At 41.1% G+C, this 18053-nt stretch overlaps 1 protein-coding gene across 2 annotated transcripts in view; it reads left to right on the top strand.

Annotated features, from left to right (window-relative positions):
* The first annotated feature begins 3518 nt into the window (after positions 1–3518).
* MIB1 (MIB E3 ubiquitin protein ligase 1) overlaps positions 3519–18053 on the top strand; it is a 44012-nt gene continuing 29477 nt past the window's right edge. Inside the window, exons 1-9 of one of the 2 annotated variants that reach the window (XM_083748230.1) lie at positions 3519–4193; positions 6788–6959; positions 7246–7375; positions 10175–10279; positions 12639–12705; positions 13409–13613; positions 13921–14104; positions 15700–15844; positions 17059–17192. In XM_083748230.1, coding sequence (XP_083604356.1) covers positions 3965–4193; positions 6788–6959; positions 7246–7375; positions 10175–10279; positions 12639–12705; positions 13409–13613; positions 13921–14104; positions 15700–15844; positions 17059–17192 — 1371 coding nt within the window. In that variant the 5' untranslated portion in view covers positions 3519–3964. The remainder of the gene's footprint in view (positions 4194–6787; positions 6960–7245; positions 7376–10174; positions 10280–12638; positions 12706–13408; positions 13614–13920; positions 14105–15699; positions 15845–17058; positions 17193–18053) is intronic. The other variant, XM_083748231.1, reaches the window with a different exon arrangement.

Below are 18053 nucleotides of genomic sequence, written 5' to 3'. Positions count from 1 at the left end.
TGTTCTGGGAGACTAGCGGGGAGGGGAGCTGGTTAGAACAGTGGGGGGGGGGGGAAACCCCTTGATTCTTCAGCAGCCTGCCTCTTGGCAACCCTCTTCTCCTGCTTCTGCCTCTGATTCTGGACTGCTCTCTGCCACAGCCTCTTCCTGCTCACTAAACCCTGTTATATCTTCAGTTTTTGACACCTCCTCCCAATCTGCTCCCTCTTCTTCCTCTGACCACTTGTCATCACCCCACTACTGGCCCCCTAGCTTTGAGCCCTGTTCCCTTGGGGGTTATTCAGCTGGTGCCTCCCGCCACTTCTATGCATCCAGCCAGTCCATGACAGCTCTACATTGTTATCCCTCTACATTTAGTTATCAGGCAAAATAACTATTGATACTAGTCTCTTCCATCAATTAGTCTAATATCCCTTTAAACCATTTCAGGATAATAATGGACTAGAGTCCCCCAATTTCCCAGAGTTTCAGCAGCTTTCACAATCCACTCCCTTCCTAGAGAAAGTTGTTGTTGTTGTTTAGTTGTTTAGTCATGTCCAATTCTTCGTGACCTCATGGACCAGAGCACGCCAGGCACTCCTGTCTTCTACTGCCTCCCGCAGTTTGGTCAAACTCATGCTGGTAGCTTCGAGAACACTATCCAACCATCTCGTCCTCTGTCGTCCCCTTCTCCTTGTGCCCTCAATCTTTCCCAATGTCAGGGTCTTTTCCAGGGAGCCTTCTCTTCTCTTCTCATGAGGTGGCCAAAGTATGAGCCTCATGAGCCTCAGCTTCAACATCTGTCCTTCCAGTGAGCAATCAGGGCTGATTTCCTTAAGAATGGATGCATTTGATCTTCTTGCAGTCCATGGGACTCTCAAGAGTCTCCTCCAGCACCATAATTCAAAAGCATCAATTCTTCGGCAATCAGCCTTCTTTATTGTCCAGCTCTCACTTCCATACATCACTACTGGGAAAACCATAGCTTTAACTATACGGGCCTTTGTTGGGAAGGTGATGTCTCTGCTTTTTAAGATGCTGTCTAGGCCTAGAGAAAGTACTAGAATCATAACAGGTTTCACAGAACTCTGTTGTTGTTTTTTTTTAAATTAGGGTTACAGGTTGAAGATGAATAGCTTGTATCATAATTGCATTTACAAGGATCACGGTGATTGAGTGGGGAGGTGAGTGAAGGCTTATTTTATGCTACTTTAATAGCTCCAGGCTGTGCTGTGCTTTATAAATTTATGAAATATTGACAATAATATCTTCCATCAGGACCAATCAGGGTTAAAAATGCAGACTCAACCTTTTGAGTTCCACAGAACTTTTCATCAGACTAAATGTTAAAGGCAAATGGTACCTCTAGGACTGGCCAGGGGTTGCTTCCCAGGCCCCTGTGGGGCAGTGTGAGGAGGCAAAGCTTAAAGGCTTGGACAGCAATTGCAGCTGCCCAGAGGACTCCCAAGGAGAGGGGAGAGGAGGCTGAGGGAATGCTCCAACAGGGTGGGTGTTTGAAAAAGGGTGAGAGGCTGCCAGCTCTGCAGGCAAGGGGTGACATAACTGGGCTCCTGATCCCCACAGGGGTGCCGCAGAAAGAATTAAGTTGGTCAAGGGAGCCATCAACCCAAAAAGCTTGAAAAACCTTAAGGGAACAAAAAGCACAATGACTATGAGCCAAGAAAGTAAAAGGCAAGAAAAACGTAAAATCTATAAAAGTGTTTTGCTCTGGTAAACAAATTTATTCATTTATACTGTATATGCTATCACATAAACAGATTTCTCTGGGCAACATAATAAAAATGTTACAATCCAATCCAGAGTGTACTGTGTTTCATAGTAACTTACCCTTCTTTGTAAAGGGTAAAAGTAAAGGACCCCTGACAGTTAAGTGCCAATCGGAAGGTCGGCAGTTTAAATCCCTATGACGGGATGAGCTCCCATTGCTCAGACCCTTCTTTGTAGTTCATTATAAATGTTCAGTGTACATCTGGTCTTGCTGTACAACCCTGCTCCTGTCACATGATGTCTCATCTTCAGCCACCCACCCCACCCCAGCCCACCCCAAAGAAACTCAGTGTCAGAAGCTAAGCCACCAGTTGGTGCATGGAACGCACCTGCAAAGCAAAAGAAAATTCCATCATGTATAGAAATCAAAAGTTGAGACCAGCACATTTGAATAGTGGCTAGCTGTAATAGGCTTGGAATGGAATGCTAGGAAGGCACCATCAAGCAATAAGGAAAAACAACAAAGGCACCATTAAAAGGAAATTGTTAGCTAGGTAATCAGAATGAAAATGGAAGCTGGACATGTGTTGCATGAAGGGTGCTGTTACGTACCAGGAAATGTATTGTATGCACACAGCTGGGGAAGCTACTATACACTGACGCAGCTTTGTATCCAGTTATTCTTTAAAGAGGCAGAAGGGGTATAACAATAGAGTTCCCTAATTAATACTCAGGACACATTGCATCGGGCTTCCTCAGGGAATCAGTGAAGCCCAAGACCTGAAAGAAAACAATGGGGGCTGCCACCTGCAGTTTTCTCACTTTAAAATAACCCCCCCCCACACACTCCTGCTGCCCCAACTTTAGATGGCTAGTATCTGCCATCTATTGGGTGGAATTTGAATTGTACTTGTTTTTTGTTTTCAGTGGTAAGGGAAAAGTAATGAATTTGGTTTGACAGTTTCTAAGGCTGCCAGCTGGTGTGACACATGCAATCAAAAGCTTGTGGACCTTAGTACAAAAAAGGCATATATGTCATAATAAAAGCTTGCTTTTTGCACCAACAGACTCATACAGCTAATCCTATGGAAGTTATCACCAGGCTATTATTAGTAAGGATATCTGCAAGGATGATATCTTTCAATGCAATTCCAGTGGATGAAATAATAAAATCTTCAAAGCTTTTTTAAAAACAAAACAAAAACAAGTTAACGAACACATTACTATTTGTAAAGCATGCCTGTAATACCAGGTTTCTTGAGGTTATATATTTTTGTCTTAATAAAAACTTTGCTGGCATCAAGTACTTTGCCCATACAGTATCATTTTCCTGATACGTACAGGCGGTAATCCGGGACAGAGTTTTGTGTACCAAGAACCCATAAATTTTATGGAACTAGCATCTGTCTCTATTAAGCACATAAGAGTGGTGTGTAATAGTCTTGTTTTATAGCCATCATCTTTAAATGACTTTTACTACTATCAAGACATTAGGACATTTTTACTACTATCAAAAAACAGTTGGACGTTTTGGATGAAATATCTTGGTCGCGTTCGGTGTGATGAGAATTTACCGGTTAAAAGGGGCAGCAGTGTTATGGGGATCCTGGCATCTATAGCCCTCTTGGACAGCAGCAGAAAATCTATACGTCTCTACTTAACAATCCTAAACACTTTCCAATTCAGACAAGCTCCCCGTTTACCTTTTTGGAAAGTTTTCAAGGAAAAGCGGAAACAGAAAACGCCTTGAGAAAACGCAGTACACGTCTCGGCTCCCTAGGTGGCGCTGAGGAGCCTCTCCTCTTTGTTCCGAGTGGGGCCATTCCCTCCCCCGGCAGCTAAAATGGCAGAACCGGGGCATGCGCAGGAGGGCCCGTCGCCCTTCCTCCATTCGCCAGGCCGTGGTGGCGCTGCCGCCATGGTGCCCGGATGGATCAGCTGAAGCGCCGGGTTCGCCCCTGCATTTGGAACCTGTAGGGAGCGGCGCGAGGGAGAGACCATCGCGGGGAGGAAAGGGGGTGCCAGCCGGCCAGTAAAGCTGCAGGCGTCGCGCTCCGCTGACGGAGGCCGCGTCCGACCCCACCCCTTTCCAGTGAGAGAGACCGGCCGGCCCGGCTCTGGCTCTGGCTCGCCGCCTTTGTTGCCCCCCGGCGTCGAAGTGGACGCAGCCTTCGGGCCCTCCTCCCACCTCCCTCTTTTCCCGTTACTGGCCTTAACGGCCCGTGAGGCCGCGGTCGGGCGAAAGCGCTGAGGCAGGATGAGCAACTCGAGGAATAACCGCGTGATGGTGGAGGGCGTCGGGGCCCGGGTCGTGAGGGGGCCTGACTGGAAGTGGGGGAAGCAGGACGGCGGCGAGGGCCACGTGGGCACCGTGCGCAGCTTCGAGAGCCCCGAGGAGGTGGTCGTGGTGTGGGACAACGGCACGGCCGCCAACTACCGCTGCTCGGGAGCCTACGACCTGCGCATCCTCGACAGCGCGCCCACCGGTGAGGGGGAGGCAGGGGACGAGCGGGGAGTGTGGGGCGGGGGTCGCTTCCCAGCGAGGCTCGAGAGAGAGAGGGCTTATTGTTCTTCGTGGAGGAATGTCGCTTCGCCCTACCCGTCGCTGGCGTCGCGTCGTCGGGGCGCCGGCTTGGGTAGTCGGTAGACATCCCGGCGGCCCTCGGGTGCCTGCGATGGGCTTGCCCGCCCTCGGGCTCCTCACTGTGATGGAAACTCTGTTTCCTACAACCCCCCCCCCAAAAAAAGCTGTGACTCGGGGGGAAACGGACGGGTGGGGATGCTACGCAGCGCAGAAGGGGCGACAAGCGCGACCCTGGGCTCGTCCTGCTAGGAAGTCGGCTTCATTGACTGCAGGTGGGCTTGCTCACAGGCCGGAATGCGTAGAACTATTGCTTCTGTTGAGCATAGGCCCTTGGTATAAGTGTTTGTTTGTTAAATGCACAAATAAAATTCATATTTATAAAACTGCAATAAGCACAGTCGGAACGACTGTCTTCTTGAAAATGGGGACCTACAAATTTAACCTTGTCGTTCGTTGCTGAAAGGAAGTCTTCCATTTCCTTGCAACTTTTTCCCAGTTGGTGTTAAGTCTGGGATTTTATAGGGCTATCCTTGGCTGCTTTAACCAAAAGAGCCCCCCCCCCCCGGGTCTTTAGGGGTGCTTACTTCTAAGTAAGCGTGCACTGGATTGTAGCCTTTGACTGTGATAACTTTGAAAGAGGAGTTCTTTGAAAGTGAATGCAGCTGTGTTGAGCATCTTCCTTCTAGCAGTAAACTTGCAAGTGAATGTTAATGGCAGATGTTCCTATTTTGACAGATACAAAGTGGTTTTTAGTGCCTGTGGTATAATTGACATTTCAAAACTGCTAACAAACTACATTCCTCTCAGTAAACAGTAACAAGCAAAACCAGGTGGTTTGTACATTTTCCTGCTCAATTTTTTAATTGAAATACTCTTAGCCTTTTTTCTCAGATTATGCATATTAACTAATAATGGAGCCCAATTCTATGTATATTTACTCTGAAGCCCCTTTTGAACATAATGTGACTCCCAAGTAAATGTGCATAAGAGTGTAGTCTTTGTTATAGGGGATTCCACACTTTATGCATCCCATGCAAAGTGTAAAGGGCATGCATATGTATATATTCATATTGCCTTGGGGGATTTTCAGTGCTGATTACAAACATCACCTAACATTTTATCAGTACTGTCACACTTGCCCATTAGGCAAGAAGTTGGGCAGAAAATAAAGTTTGTGCCTCGGGATGAGGGACAGATACTTTTCCATTGCTATATTTTTCTGTGAAAAGGTTAGCTAAAAGTTTTTTTAATTAATTTAATTGGTAGTGTAATAAATGGATACTAAAATGGTATCAGACAAATTGGGTAGTTTCAGAATTGTAAATATACATGACAGTTGCTTTTTGGACATGCTAAAATGAGTATGTTAAGCATCCTTAGTAGTTTCATAAGTTTTTCTTAACACAAGCAGTCCAGTGGAAGTCATTGCTGTTGAATTATATCTTTAAAATATGTGCAAGTATTTTAATAGAATTTCAAAATAGAGTTTTGAATAGTTTGAAAATTACATTTACAGTGGAATGTATACTTAGAAGTAAGCTTGTTGAGTTTGGTGGGACTTAATCTTGGATAAGTCTTGGGGTTGCAGCTGAGGCCCAGGGATCCAAGATGGCCTCTGTATCTGACCAACACTCCCACACCTGTTGTCAGCCTTGATCTGCAACCTCCCTGAATGTTTTTGCCTGGCTGGAATGTACTTTTGGCCTGTGATAAATGTTTGGGGCTGCGATGTGTTGGGGGTATATAGAAAGAACTGATTTTTGTGTGGCTGGAATGTAACTTGTACAAAGGTAAGACATCGGTTGCTTTTGTCCACCTTTGTTTCTTGTCCTGCCCATCACAGATGCATGGCCACTAGAAGGTTTGCTATGAGGGAATATGATCCTTGAGCTAAAGAGGTTTTCCTACCCTTGCTATACATAGTTATCTGAGAGTACTTAATGCAGGCTTCCTCAAACTCGGCCCTCCAGATGTTTTGAGACTACAGTTCCCATCATCCCTGACCACTGGTCCTGCTAGCTAGGAATCATGGGAGTTGTAGGCCAAAAAACATCAGGAGGGCCGACTTTGAGGAAGCCTGACTTAATGCATACTTACCTGATCTCAGTGAGGTTTACTTCTGAGTAGACACGCTTGGGAGTGTGCTGTTAAAATGCTTTGTCCCCTTCCTTTCAAATAAGTTCATTTCTAGCGATTAAATTTTTTCTGATATATTGAGATACCACATTTAGATAATATATTACTATCTCCATTGTATCGTAGAGTAGCTAACGTGGTAAGTGGTTTAATGCTATCTACATCTGAGTATTGGAGCCTTCAGTGACCAGTTATGATGCTTTTTCAGCGTTCTCAGTTACATGGAGCAGTGGTGGGGAAACCTTGGCTGTTTAGCAAGCTGTTTTGTGTATGCATCTGCTATTGATGCATGTGCTCTTGTATATTGCATATGCATGTATGCATTTCAAAATACTGTTCCAACGCTATTCCTTTCCACAGGAATTAAACATGATGGAACAATGTGTGATACATGTCGCCAACAACCAATAATTGGTATTCGATGGAAATGTGCAGAATGCACCAATTATGACTTATGCACTGTGTGTTATCATGGGGATAAACATCACCTTAGACATCGCTTTTACAGAATAACCACACCAGGAAGTGAAAGGTACGTTTTAAATGCTCATTTTCATTAAAATGCCTCATCATGAGACTGTGTTGGATATAGAAGGGTCTTGTCACCACCTCAGATAATGAGATGTCCAATGTATTGAAATTTAAGACATGTTAAAATTTATTTTTATTTAATTTCTATCCCATACATTCTTGCAAAGGAGCCCATGGTTTTAATCAAAACAGTTCCTTTTGATTCTTGAAAATTAAAGATTTGCTATTGAACAACTAGTTTTTAATCTGATATTTCTTGTAACTTACCATTTGATATTAAATTTTAGAGTGTTGCTGGAGTCTCGCCGTAAATCAAAGAAAATCACTGCAAGAGGAATCTTCACAGGTGCCAGGGTGGTACGAGGAGTTGATTGGCAATGGGAAGATCAGGATGGCGGCAATGGACGTCGAGGCAAAGTAAGAGTTCAGAATATGACAACTCCCTTGTCGTGCACAGTTCAATATCTGGTTAGGTTTTTAATACAGGCCACAAAATAATTCTTCAGAATTGGTGGACCTGTTGCATTGATGCACCTGTGGGCATTTACAGATTCAAATATCTTGGTGTCTGGGGGATTTTTCTGCTGAGGTATTTGACAATCCTGCTGAGGCCCTCGCCCCCCTCTGGAAGAGGGGCTGTCAATACATTTTGCAGGTCAAGTTACTAGTATCTGTACCAACTTGGATCTCATCATAGTAGCAGAGCCAAATATGGATATAGTGAGTGTACCATCTAGTCATGTTATAGTGATTACTTTTCCACTGTTACAAGTATAGATGATACACTAGGTACACTGAGGACATGGACAGTCTACGTATATATTCTTGTATTCTTGATCCTGGTCCCTCATTGTTAAGTAGAGCCCGCCCATGGACTACAGAAGTGACTTATGCTTCTCTAAGGGAAATGCAGTAAATGAAGACATATTGAGACCCATGGGGGGGGGGGAGGGACTGACTGACCCTTAACTACCACCCAGTTTCTAACTTGCCTTTAAACTTGCTATTGAAATGCTTGGTGGTTTCTCCAATTAGTACTGAATAATGCCAATTGCTTGAATCCATCCTAATATGTTTTTTGGCCTGGTTCCAAGAAAATATCTTTATTGTCCTTTGAGGGATAGATTTGGGTGTCTGGTATGTGTGTACCTACTGATTCTCCTGGATCAGCCTTGGTATTGTGTCTGGTTTGCCTTGCTGACTTGGAACTTGAGGACACTTGTGTTGCAGCCACTCTAGTCCTTTCTGGAAGGTTGATGCCAGAAGGCAGTGCTGGGGGAAGGCTGCTCTGCCACATGGTTTTGGTGAGTAGAGTACTACAGGGTTCCTTTTTGTCCCTCAAGCTTTTTAACATCTCTAGGAAGCCATTGGGTGAGATCATCCAGAGGTTTGACCTGAAGTGCTGTTAATGTCCGTAGCAGCTCCGCTTATACATTTCTACCAGATAATTCCAGGGCGGTGGTAGACACCCCAAGCCATTGTTAGGCAATACTGGAATAGATGGGGGCAAACAAATGGAAGCATAATCCAGACAAGGTAGAGGTACTGTTAGTGGGGAATTCTATTGAACAGGATAGAATTATGCTCCCTCTGACAGAGCCAAGTTTTCAGCTTTTGGATTCTGGGTCCCTGCTCCTGCCAACCTAGCAGTTCCAAAGCATGTCAAAGTGCAAGTAGATAAATAGGTACCGCTCTGGCGGGAAGGTAAACGGCATTTCTGTGCGCTGCTCTGGTTCACCAGAAGCGGCTTAGACATGCTGGCCACATAACCCGGAAGCTGTACGCCGGCCCCCTCGGCCAATAAAGTGAGATGAGCGCCGCAACCCCATAGTTGTCTGTGACTGGACCTAACGGTCAGGGGCCCCTTTACCTTTTATGCTCATATGAACCTCTCCAACTGGATTTGGGATCTTCATTCTAGACTCTGACCTTTCACTAAATCAGACCTATTTGAGTACCGAAACTGCTTTTTTTGTAGTGGCACACAGATACATAATTTAGAACTGTACACTGGCTCACGCTGAATCCCAGACCAATTTGGGTTGACCTGGCATTTAGCTAGAGTAGGTTGAGGCCGTCCCATGTTGGATTGTGCTTGCCCAGAGCATCCAGGGCCCATCCAAAGGAGGTGGGGGAGTCAAGGGGTTGAAGAAGATGCATACATCACCTACTCCCCATGATTGCATGATTAATTAGTGTTTTAAACCCTGATTAAAGTCAGCAAGTCTCTTGATTTAGCTCTGGTCTAGATGTGTGCTGGATTGAGGCTGCTTTGAAGTGCCAGATTGGGCCCTGAATGGGATCCGGGTATGTGTGCATGGGGTGTACACCTTCTTAATGAAATTCTCTTTGTGTTAAAGCCTTTCCTGAATAAAATCATGCTTATCTTGATATGCTAGATTTTTAAGACAAATTAAGCTGTTTTATGTTTTGCTATGTTGTGAATTTATTGGTTGTCCAGTGTTTTTATATTTTGTGTAAGCTTACTTCACTAATGTTTAAATTGAAGGAAAGCTCCACTTTTGTTACTTGGTTAAAAACATAAAGGAGGTTTGTCTGTTTTCTTGTGTCTAAGGAAAGACATGGTACTTATAGCTGATTTTAGTTTGAAAATTAAGACTCTTCCTCTAAATGTGTGTAAATATTGAGGCATAACTTGGCTTGCTGCTTTGCTGATATGCAAGCATTCAGTCACCAACAGAGACCCTCCTGTGTGTTCCAAAATTTTCTAAGAGCAGAGAAGAGGGCTTTGGGGGGACAGTGCCCAGGCTTTGGAACTCCTTTCCCTGATGCCATGTGAAGAGCTTCCTTTTTGAAAACCTTTGGCTGTTAAGGGGTTTATCTTTCCATTTTTTGGTGCTGCCTTAATGTATTTAAATAATGATGTTGTAGTTTTTTGGGGTTTTTCGTATTTTTATTTATATATTATAACTTTGTTTCTTGGCTGTCTTGAACTTTTTCAACAGGTAGCACATAAATGTCTTAAATTAGGACGCAGTAACCTTTGGCCTTCCATTCCTATCATCCCTAGCAAGCACATCCTATGGTCAGAGATGGTGGGAGTTGTTGTTCAGCAACATCTGGGAAGTCAAACGTGCTGCACAACTGTTTTAAGCAAATGATTAATAAATGGAAGCATTCTTATCTATATGTTGTGGATAAAGATTATTTACTTTTTTGGCAACATACTCCCATTCCTCTTCTTTACTTTGCTAGGTCACTGAAATCCAAGACTGGAGTGCATCAAGTCCACACAGTGCAGCATATGTTTTATGGGACAATGGCGCTAAAAACCTTTACAGAGTTGGCTTTGAGGGCATGGTAAGGAGTAAAGCAATACAAAGAGTAAAATTGCTTCATGGGGGAACAGTAAAAATGGCTTGCGCTGTGCTATTATCTTCTTTTGTTATATCCTTCTGTCAGTTTGCATGCTATTAGCCACTTCATTGTTCCTACAGCTGTAGGGACAACTCATGCATATGCATAAGTCTGGTCTCAGTTCATTAAACATGCAAACTACTTACAACTTATGAGCTAGCTTCTATTCCAATCAGAGGCATTTAGTTTTGTAAATAAGATACTTATTTACAACAAAATAAATGAGAAAATTGCTAAAAAGAGTTTAGTTCCCTAATACAATGTTAATTTATTTACATCCTAGGCTGTAGTAAACATTTGGATAGTTTCATTGTATTTTAGTGCTCTTTGAAGTTTGACTAAATTTTAAGTTTTAGAAGTGAACTTCCCATGTGATTCCAATAATACTACAGAATCTTTGGCAAAACTCGGACAGTTTTTACTTTTCTCCAGTTTGACACAATGCTATGTAGCAAACTGAGAAATGCTATGTTTCAGCAGAATAAAGTAATGTGTTAAATGGGACTCATTAAACATGACCATACCTGCTATAATAGTATGTCCAATGTATTTCTTCACATTTGTGAAGTCATTATTCCCTTTTTTAAAATCTCAGTTTACTGTTACTGCGTTTAGTAGTCTTAGTACTTTACACAAATATTGTCTAATCAAACTTCACCCCTCCTTTTCAATTTGGAAACAGTGATTTACTCATTTTCAGTTGTCCCTTACTTGCGATTTATTTCGTATGCAGGAAAAGTTTCCTATATGCCAATGCCAAAATTTTGTAACTAATGTGTAAATATGATTATACTTTTATTCCTGATGTGTTGGCTGCTGTATTTAAATTCACCTTTCTCCTAAATTCTGAAGGAAATAGTTTTATTTTGAAACAATTGTTCATTTCTTGTACTTTCTGAAACAAAGTATCATTTGAGTCTAGAATCCTCTTTTGGAAGGTTTTTTTTGCTTCCTTCCTATTTAAGCAAAGACATGTCTAGCTATTGGAAGCAGCTCAGTCATTTGTTTTTCATGTACATGCTTTGATTCTTTCTGATCACACTGAATTGGTGAGAGGAGTGAAAAAAGAGCAGTGCATTTCAATGAATCCTTAGAAATATAGGGTCAGATTATAGCAAGCATATTTGTAACATCGCAGCGTGCTGTGTGAGTGAATGCATATGTGTTTTGCCTTGTACTTGAGGTATTTTTTTTATAAATGTTCTGGTTCTGAGGTAATCTGTTAGCAGCCTTTCATTTTTTAGGATCATTCTGGTGTGTGTTCATATAACTTGGTGGATGACATATTCTTTTCATGATGCAATCTGCCAGTACCTCAAGTTTAGTACTTGGGACGTTTTTTTCTCAAGTAAGAAAGAGAAAGATTTTTGAACAGCACATGGCTGGCGTATACACCACCTGTTCCTTTGTTTACTCCTCTAGTTCCAGATGATACAGATTAGAAGACTCTTCCTGTTCGCTTCACACTTTAGTGTACATGCGTTGAATGACCTTTACCCAATGGGAATTGCTTCAGAGATAGCACCAGATGGCTGCTATTTGGATTAGGAATAGTGAAAGCAAGAGTTAGGGAAGAAGAAACATACTAGAATTTGCTGCTATCTACGGTATATTCAGTAGTGATTACTTTTTAAAATAAGTTGCTTATGTATCCTGTAAAGGATAAAATAGCACCCAGAATACTTCAGTGTGCTTGTTCAAAATTCTAGAAACCATAAATTTTGGTAAAACTATTTAACTACTGTGCATAGAAAGTTTATTTTCACTTTTAAAAATACAAGTTAAGCTTTTGCAGACTATTTTGGGAAACTTTAATACAACATGGTACTATTAGACTGGTGAAACAAAGGATGATAGTGTTGGACAAAGCCTTCTGTGAGTTGACTGATTGAGAGGGCGCATGACATGAACAGGATTATTGATGAAAGCATTAATTTATTTTCATATATTTTATTCATAAAATATATCAGTGGTTTACAACAATACTACATAAAACCACACAAAAATGCCATATAAAATTTAAAATTACATCCAAATCAACAGGACTAGCATTTCCCTTTATAGTGCTCTTGAATTAGCACTTGAAACAGTATCTGTCACAAAGCACAGTCATCTATTTTTCAAATTTCCATAGGCCACAGAAGGAAGGATATAATGTAAGGAACATTAGGGGGAAGCATGTTGCAAAAATGGTCTAGATACTCGATTACTACTGTGATACAAATTCTGGCTCAGTATTTAAGTATTCAGATACTTAAAGCTAAAGATCTGTGTCTGTGTCTCTGCATTTGTTTTATTTTAGTCAGACCTTAAATGTGTTCAGGATGCCAAAGGAGGGTCCTTCTACAGAGACCACTGTCCTGTGCTTGGTGAGTTAAATGTAACATAATTTGAATTTTGCTCTGTGATTATTTTGACCTAAGTCTTTGTGTTGTATCCAATACTGGAGCTCCAGTGATGCAGTGGAATTCTGTGCGTGCAATGGAATGTCTCCTCTAGCTTCCCACAAATCCTCAGAAACAGTTATGAAGGGTTGAGTGGACCCCCTTCCACAGATTTAGAGTTGGGATTGGGGTGAGGAGGAGAAACAGAAATCCCATTGTACCAGTGGAACCCTGCTGGTGCAGCATTCGATACAACCTTGTGTGTGTGCATAACCTAGTAGGGAATTCACACCACTCAAGGTAAAAATACTTTTTTGTCTAGTATTTATCATAGTTAACAATTTCTAGCTGTATGCTACTTTCTGTTAGCTGTAATGGTGATACTATTATCTATATTTCTTAGTGAGTTGACTTCTACATACATTTCACCACTTGCTGGTTACACTACTTCTTCTCCTTGCCCTGCTCCTTCCCAAATCTCCTCTGCAGGGTTGTGAGGGAGCTCCCAGATTTACTGGGTGCACAAGAAAGAGAAGGGGAGGGAATTCTGCTCTGCCAAGGTTAAATCATTGCACTACCAGAATGAGAACTTTAGCACTGCAACGGATCCAGTTGGTAGTTTTGTTATTTGTGAGAGTGAATGAGGATTCCTAAACATTATCTTGTCTTTTTAAAATTCTAACTTTAGGTGAACAAAACGGTAACCGAAATCCTGGTGGACTGCAGATCGGTGATCTAGTAAACATTGATCTTGACTTGGAGATTGTTCAGTCTTTACAGCATGGCCACGGAGGATGGACTGATGGAATGTTTGAAACTTTAACTACTACTGGCACAGTTTGTGGCATAGATGAAGATCATGACATTGTTGTTCAGTATCCAAGTGGCAATAGGTACATTCTGCCATTATTTCTTGCCTGGGATACTTAATGGGAGTCAGTTATCAAATTGAATTAGCACGTGGGGCCAGTAATTTATTACAGAAATGTGACTACATTAATCCTTTTCATTTTACTTTAAACATTTGAGGGATACCCTTAAACTACTAGATACAACCATGGAGACATATTGGATTCTTGCAAAATCAACCAGTTGTAGACTGGCAGATGTGGGTTACGATTGGTTAGTAATGTAGCTATACAGTTAATATAAACACTAAACACTTCATCATAATGTTTCATGGCCATTGATACTTTTCAGGTGGACTTTTAACCCTGCTGTTCTGACCAAAGCCAACGTTGTCCGAAGTGGAGATGCTGCTCAAGGTGCTGAAGGCGGTACCTCACAATTTCAAGTGGGTGATCTTGTCCAAGTTTGTTATGACCTAGAAAGAATTAAGCTGCTTCAAAGAGGACATGGCGAATGGGCTGAAGCAATGCTTCCTGTAAGTTTAAGCTAAGTTTGGTTTCTTCTAAATGAGGAACTGTTCAATGCTAAAGGGAAACCTTTCAGTTTTGTGCTAATAGTATGGTGCAAAAACCCTTATACATTTTTGCTCATGTACACAATTGGCTGGTGTCAATTGTGCCATTGTATTAGTGTCAGGATGCTGGTGTCCACTCATGTCTTGTGGTGCTGGTATGGGAATTCCTAGTACAGTGGTGCCTCGCAAGACGAAAATAATTCGTTCCGCGAGTCTTTTCGTCTTGCGATGTTTTTTGTCTTGTGAAGCACGGTCTGTCGCAACTGCTCCTCTTTAAGCGGCTTTAGGAAAAAAGCGAACAAACTCGCAAGACGTTTTCGTCTTGCGAAGCAAGCCCATAGGGAAATTCGTCTAGCGAAGCGACGCAAAAACTGAAAAAACCCTTTCGTCTTGCGGGTTTTTCGTTTTGCAAGGCATTCGTCTTGCGGGGCACCACTGTATAATGCTATAAATCTGTCTCTTAATGCTTGGAAATAGAAGAATTTGATAGTGAAATGTTAGTCTTGATACCTCATTAAATCAACATGTGAAGAAGACGTGTCATTTCCCTCTTTCTGGACAATTGTTCTAGTTGTTCTTTTACAACCACAGCCTATCCCAGAACATAATTAATTTCTGTTAACAACACCTTCAATGAGATTGTATGGATATTTGTGATACCCTTTGAAATAAAAGTGTGGCAGGTCTTTTTCCTATGGAAATTGAGACCACCATCCCCATATAATTAGTCCAGTGGAAGGAGAATACAGTATGTGTCTTTTGCTGGATGTATTTTCAAGCTATTTACTTACATTTGCCATTGTGATGCGAGTAAGGGACAAGTTGGTGGAAAAGCATGTCCTTTTTTTAGAGGAGCACTGACAGTTGTCATTCTCATTCTCTGGCCTCTCCCCATTTATCAAGTTCATGCTAAGGATTGGATAACTATACAATGCTGTAACAATGGATTTTCTTAGAAATTCTTAATTTTCTGGCTCTAAGGTATTTGAAACAAAAAATTCCAACAGTAGGCGCTTGAATGGCTATAATGGTCTGGAAGATGTAGGACCACATAAGTAACACCTGGAATTATTGGAAAATAACATGTCTTTCTGAACAACTTCATAACAGAAATTAACTAGATTTTAATTTAATGATTATTCTGCACATTTCTAGCTTTCATCTTTGCCTATTGTTACGATTCAAGTAATAGTGGTGCCTTTTCCCACATGGTACTATCAAAGTTTTGGACTATAACTCCCATCAGCCACAAACAGCATGGCCAGTAGTCAGGGATGATGGGAGTTGTGTGTGGGGGAGTTGCTTTAAAAACTCCGTTTCAATTAATTTCATGAGTCTACTACCCTAAGTTAGTCATGTTCATTAATTTCAGTGCATCTACTCTGAGTTGGGCTTGCATTAGATACAACTCATAGTCCAAACCTTTTGGAAGACAGTAGACTGGGGGAGGCTAGGGTATATTCAGCTTGATTGAAAATATATTATGGGATGTGACAATCTGTACTTACAAAGCTGTAACATAATAAATGTGTTTGACTGTCTTGTCTTCAATGTAGACTTTAGGTAAAGTTGGAAGGGTCCAGCAGATCTATTCAGATAGTGACTTAAAAGTAGAGGTTTGTGGAACTTCTTGGACATACAATCCAGCTGCTGTGTCAAAGGTAGCATCAGCAGGCTCCGCTATAAGCAATGCATCTGGGGGTAAGTTAGAAAGTTAGTGTCTACCCGATGTGAAATTATGAAAGGTGTGTTATCTAAGAGAAAAATATTTAGTGAAAGTACTACATTAACTTTCAGGGAAATAAAATTTTCTTAATGTAAAACAGTTCTGTCAATTATTCTGTTTCCAGAGGAGAGTGGAAGGATAATTGGGTGCTTTTACTTTATACATGAATTGATTTTAGAAGATACTTTTGTTATATGGTGTTCTAAATGGCTTCAGAAGAATAAAAAAGCAGGTTGTGGATATAAATAACATGCCTCCTTAGAAAAAGCCCTATTGAAGTCATGGGGTTTACTTCCAGGTAATCATTTGTAGGACTGCAACCTTACTAGGTCAGATGCACCTAAAATGTTCCATCAGTAGTAAGCACTAGACAGTCCACAAGATGGTGCAAGAAAGCTTGTAGGCAGTTTCAGTGGAAGTAATTCCTTGCATGTTCTCAGTCAGGCTAATTGAAGGCCAATAAACTGAAATTTAATCTTGGTAAGACAAATTCTGTGGGTGAACCACTGGCAACTCAGACAAGTCAGGTGCCATTTCATGTCTCAGCTGCGCTCAGCTATACACCTATTTCTAAACTCTCACAGTCTGCTCAACTTTAGGTTCCTTTAGAACCTTCCTTTTCTTGTCTTTGGGGAGTAGAAGTGAATGCTGTCCATAGAAAGGAATAGAGAAATCCATAATTTTAGAGTTAAGTGGGAGGATACATACTGTGCTGCTGTCCAGCCACACCTAAAGGTAGGAGCCAAAGGCAGAATTCTCTGCCTTTGCCATTCATTCTGAACACTCAATGAAATGAGTGTTTTCTTATCTCTATTTCCTCAACATTCTGTAAGTCATGGAATCTCACAGGGCTATATGTGTTTTTAAATGTACAGTCCTATAGTTCTGTATGCTATATGAATACCCTCAATATATAGAAGTGGTACTGTATTGTTTGCTGGCCATGTTTTACTTCTAAATGGATATGCACTTGACCCACCCATGTTCACTACTAGAGGGAATGCTTCTTAATATAGTGGTGGATCTGTTTTTGCCGCTATTTTTTCTGGAGCAATTTGCAACATTTTAAGTAGATAATTTGTTTGGTTTACGTGTTTTTGAGTTATAAATACACAGAAGTTCATTCAAGTGCATCACAACATTCAGATATTGTGATTTGTATTAAAATAAATTGTTACAATATTCACAGAGCGCTTGTCCCAGTTATTGAAGAAACTGTTTGAAACTCAAGAGTCTGGGGATCTTAATGAAGAGCTGGTTAAAGCAGCTGCTAATGGAGATGTAGCCAAAGTGGAAGATTTGCTTAAGAGACCAGATGTGGATGTGAGTACTTTATGTTTTAACTGTTAATGCAAAAAGATACTTCCAATTCCTTTCTAGGTTTTTCTTTTTTAAATGGCACTTCTCAATGGTCAAAACAAAGATAGGCCTTTCTTTCATGATCTTTGCTGCTAGAGCTATAATGGCATTGAGTGAAAGGAAGAAGTTTAATTGTACAGTGCTTAAAAGGGAAAATCAGTCCAACTCTGGTGTTCTTCAGCTTGTTGCTTTCATTAGTTACCTGTACACTGTATTGTTGTCAAAAGCCTTTTTATATTGTTTCAACTCACAAGAGGAAGTTTTATCCTGAAATATTTGTTATAATTATCAAGTAGCTAGGATTTGGGTGGAATGCCCTGGTTCATCCAAGAGAAGAAATGGGGAATTATGACATGTAGCCTTCACCTGATTGTATTGCTTTGGATTTCCCTGTATCTTGGGATCTACAGATACACATTTAAAATGTCTTGAAAAAGTAGTTGTATTGGTACTGTTTTAATAGATAATAATTTGTCAGAATTTGATTCGAGCTAGCCAAATGACTTTAAGGATGATCATTGACACTCCATTCCATAATCCTTTGGAATTTTTTAAATTTTAATTTAAATCTTAAATTCTTTAGTAGATTTAAAGGTCTTTAGGGTGCATTACTTTAGCTAAGCTGGTAAGTGAAAGAGAGACTGGAATTTGAAGAGACAATTCATCAAATGACAAGTATTAAAATGTGTTCAATACATTATTTGTAAAGTATGTTAGATTATTTACTTGTCATTCAATATTGAATTTGTTCTCTAGATAGTTTGGTGCAGTTCTTGAGCATATGTACATATAATAAATGTATGCTGTATTTGTAAGCTGCCTTGA

This window comes from Podarcis gaigeae (assembly GCF_964106915.1).
Source record: "Podarcis gaigeae genome assembly, chromosome: 7".
NCBI classification, from domain to species: domain Eukaryota; kingdom Metazoa; phylum Chordata; class Lepidosauria; order Squamata; family Lacertidae; genus Podarcis; species Podarcis gaigeae.
Note: the sequence above shows the minus strand (reverse complement) of the source record. Positions and strands in the feature narration are given on the sequence as shown.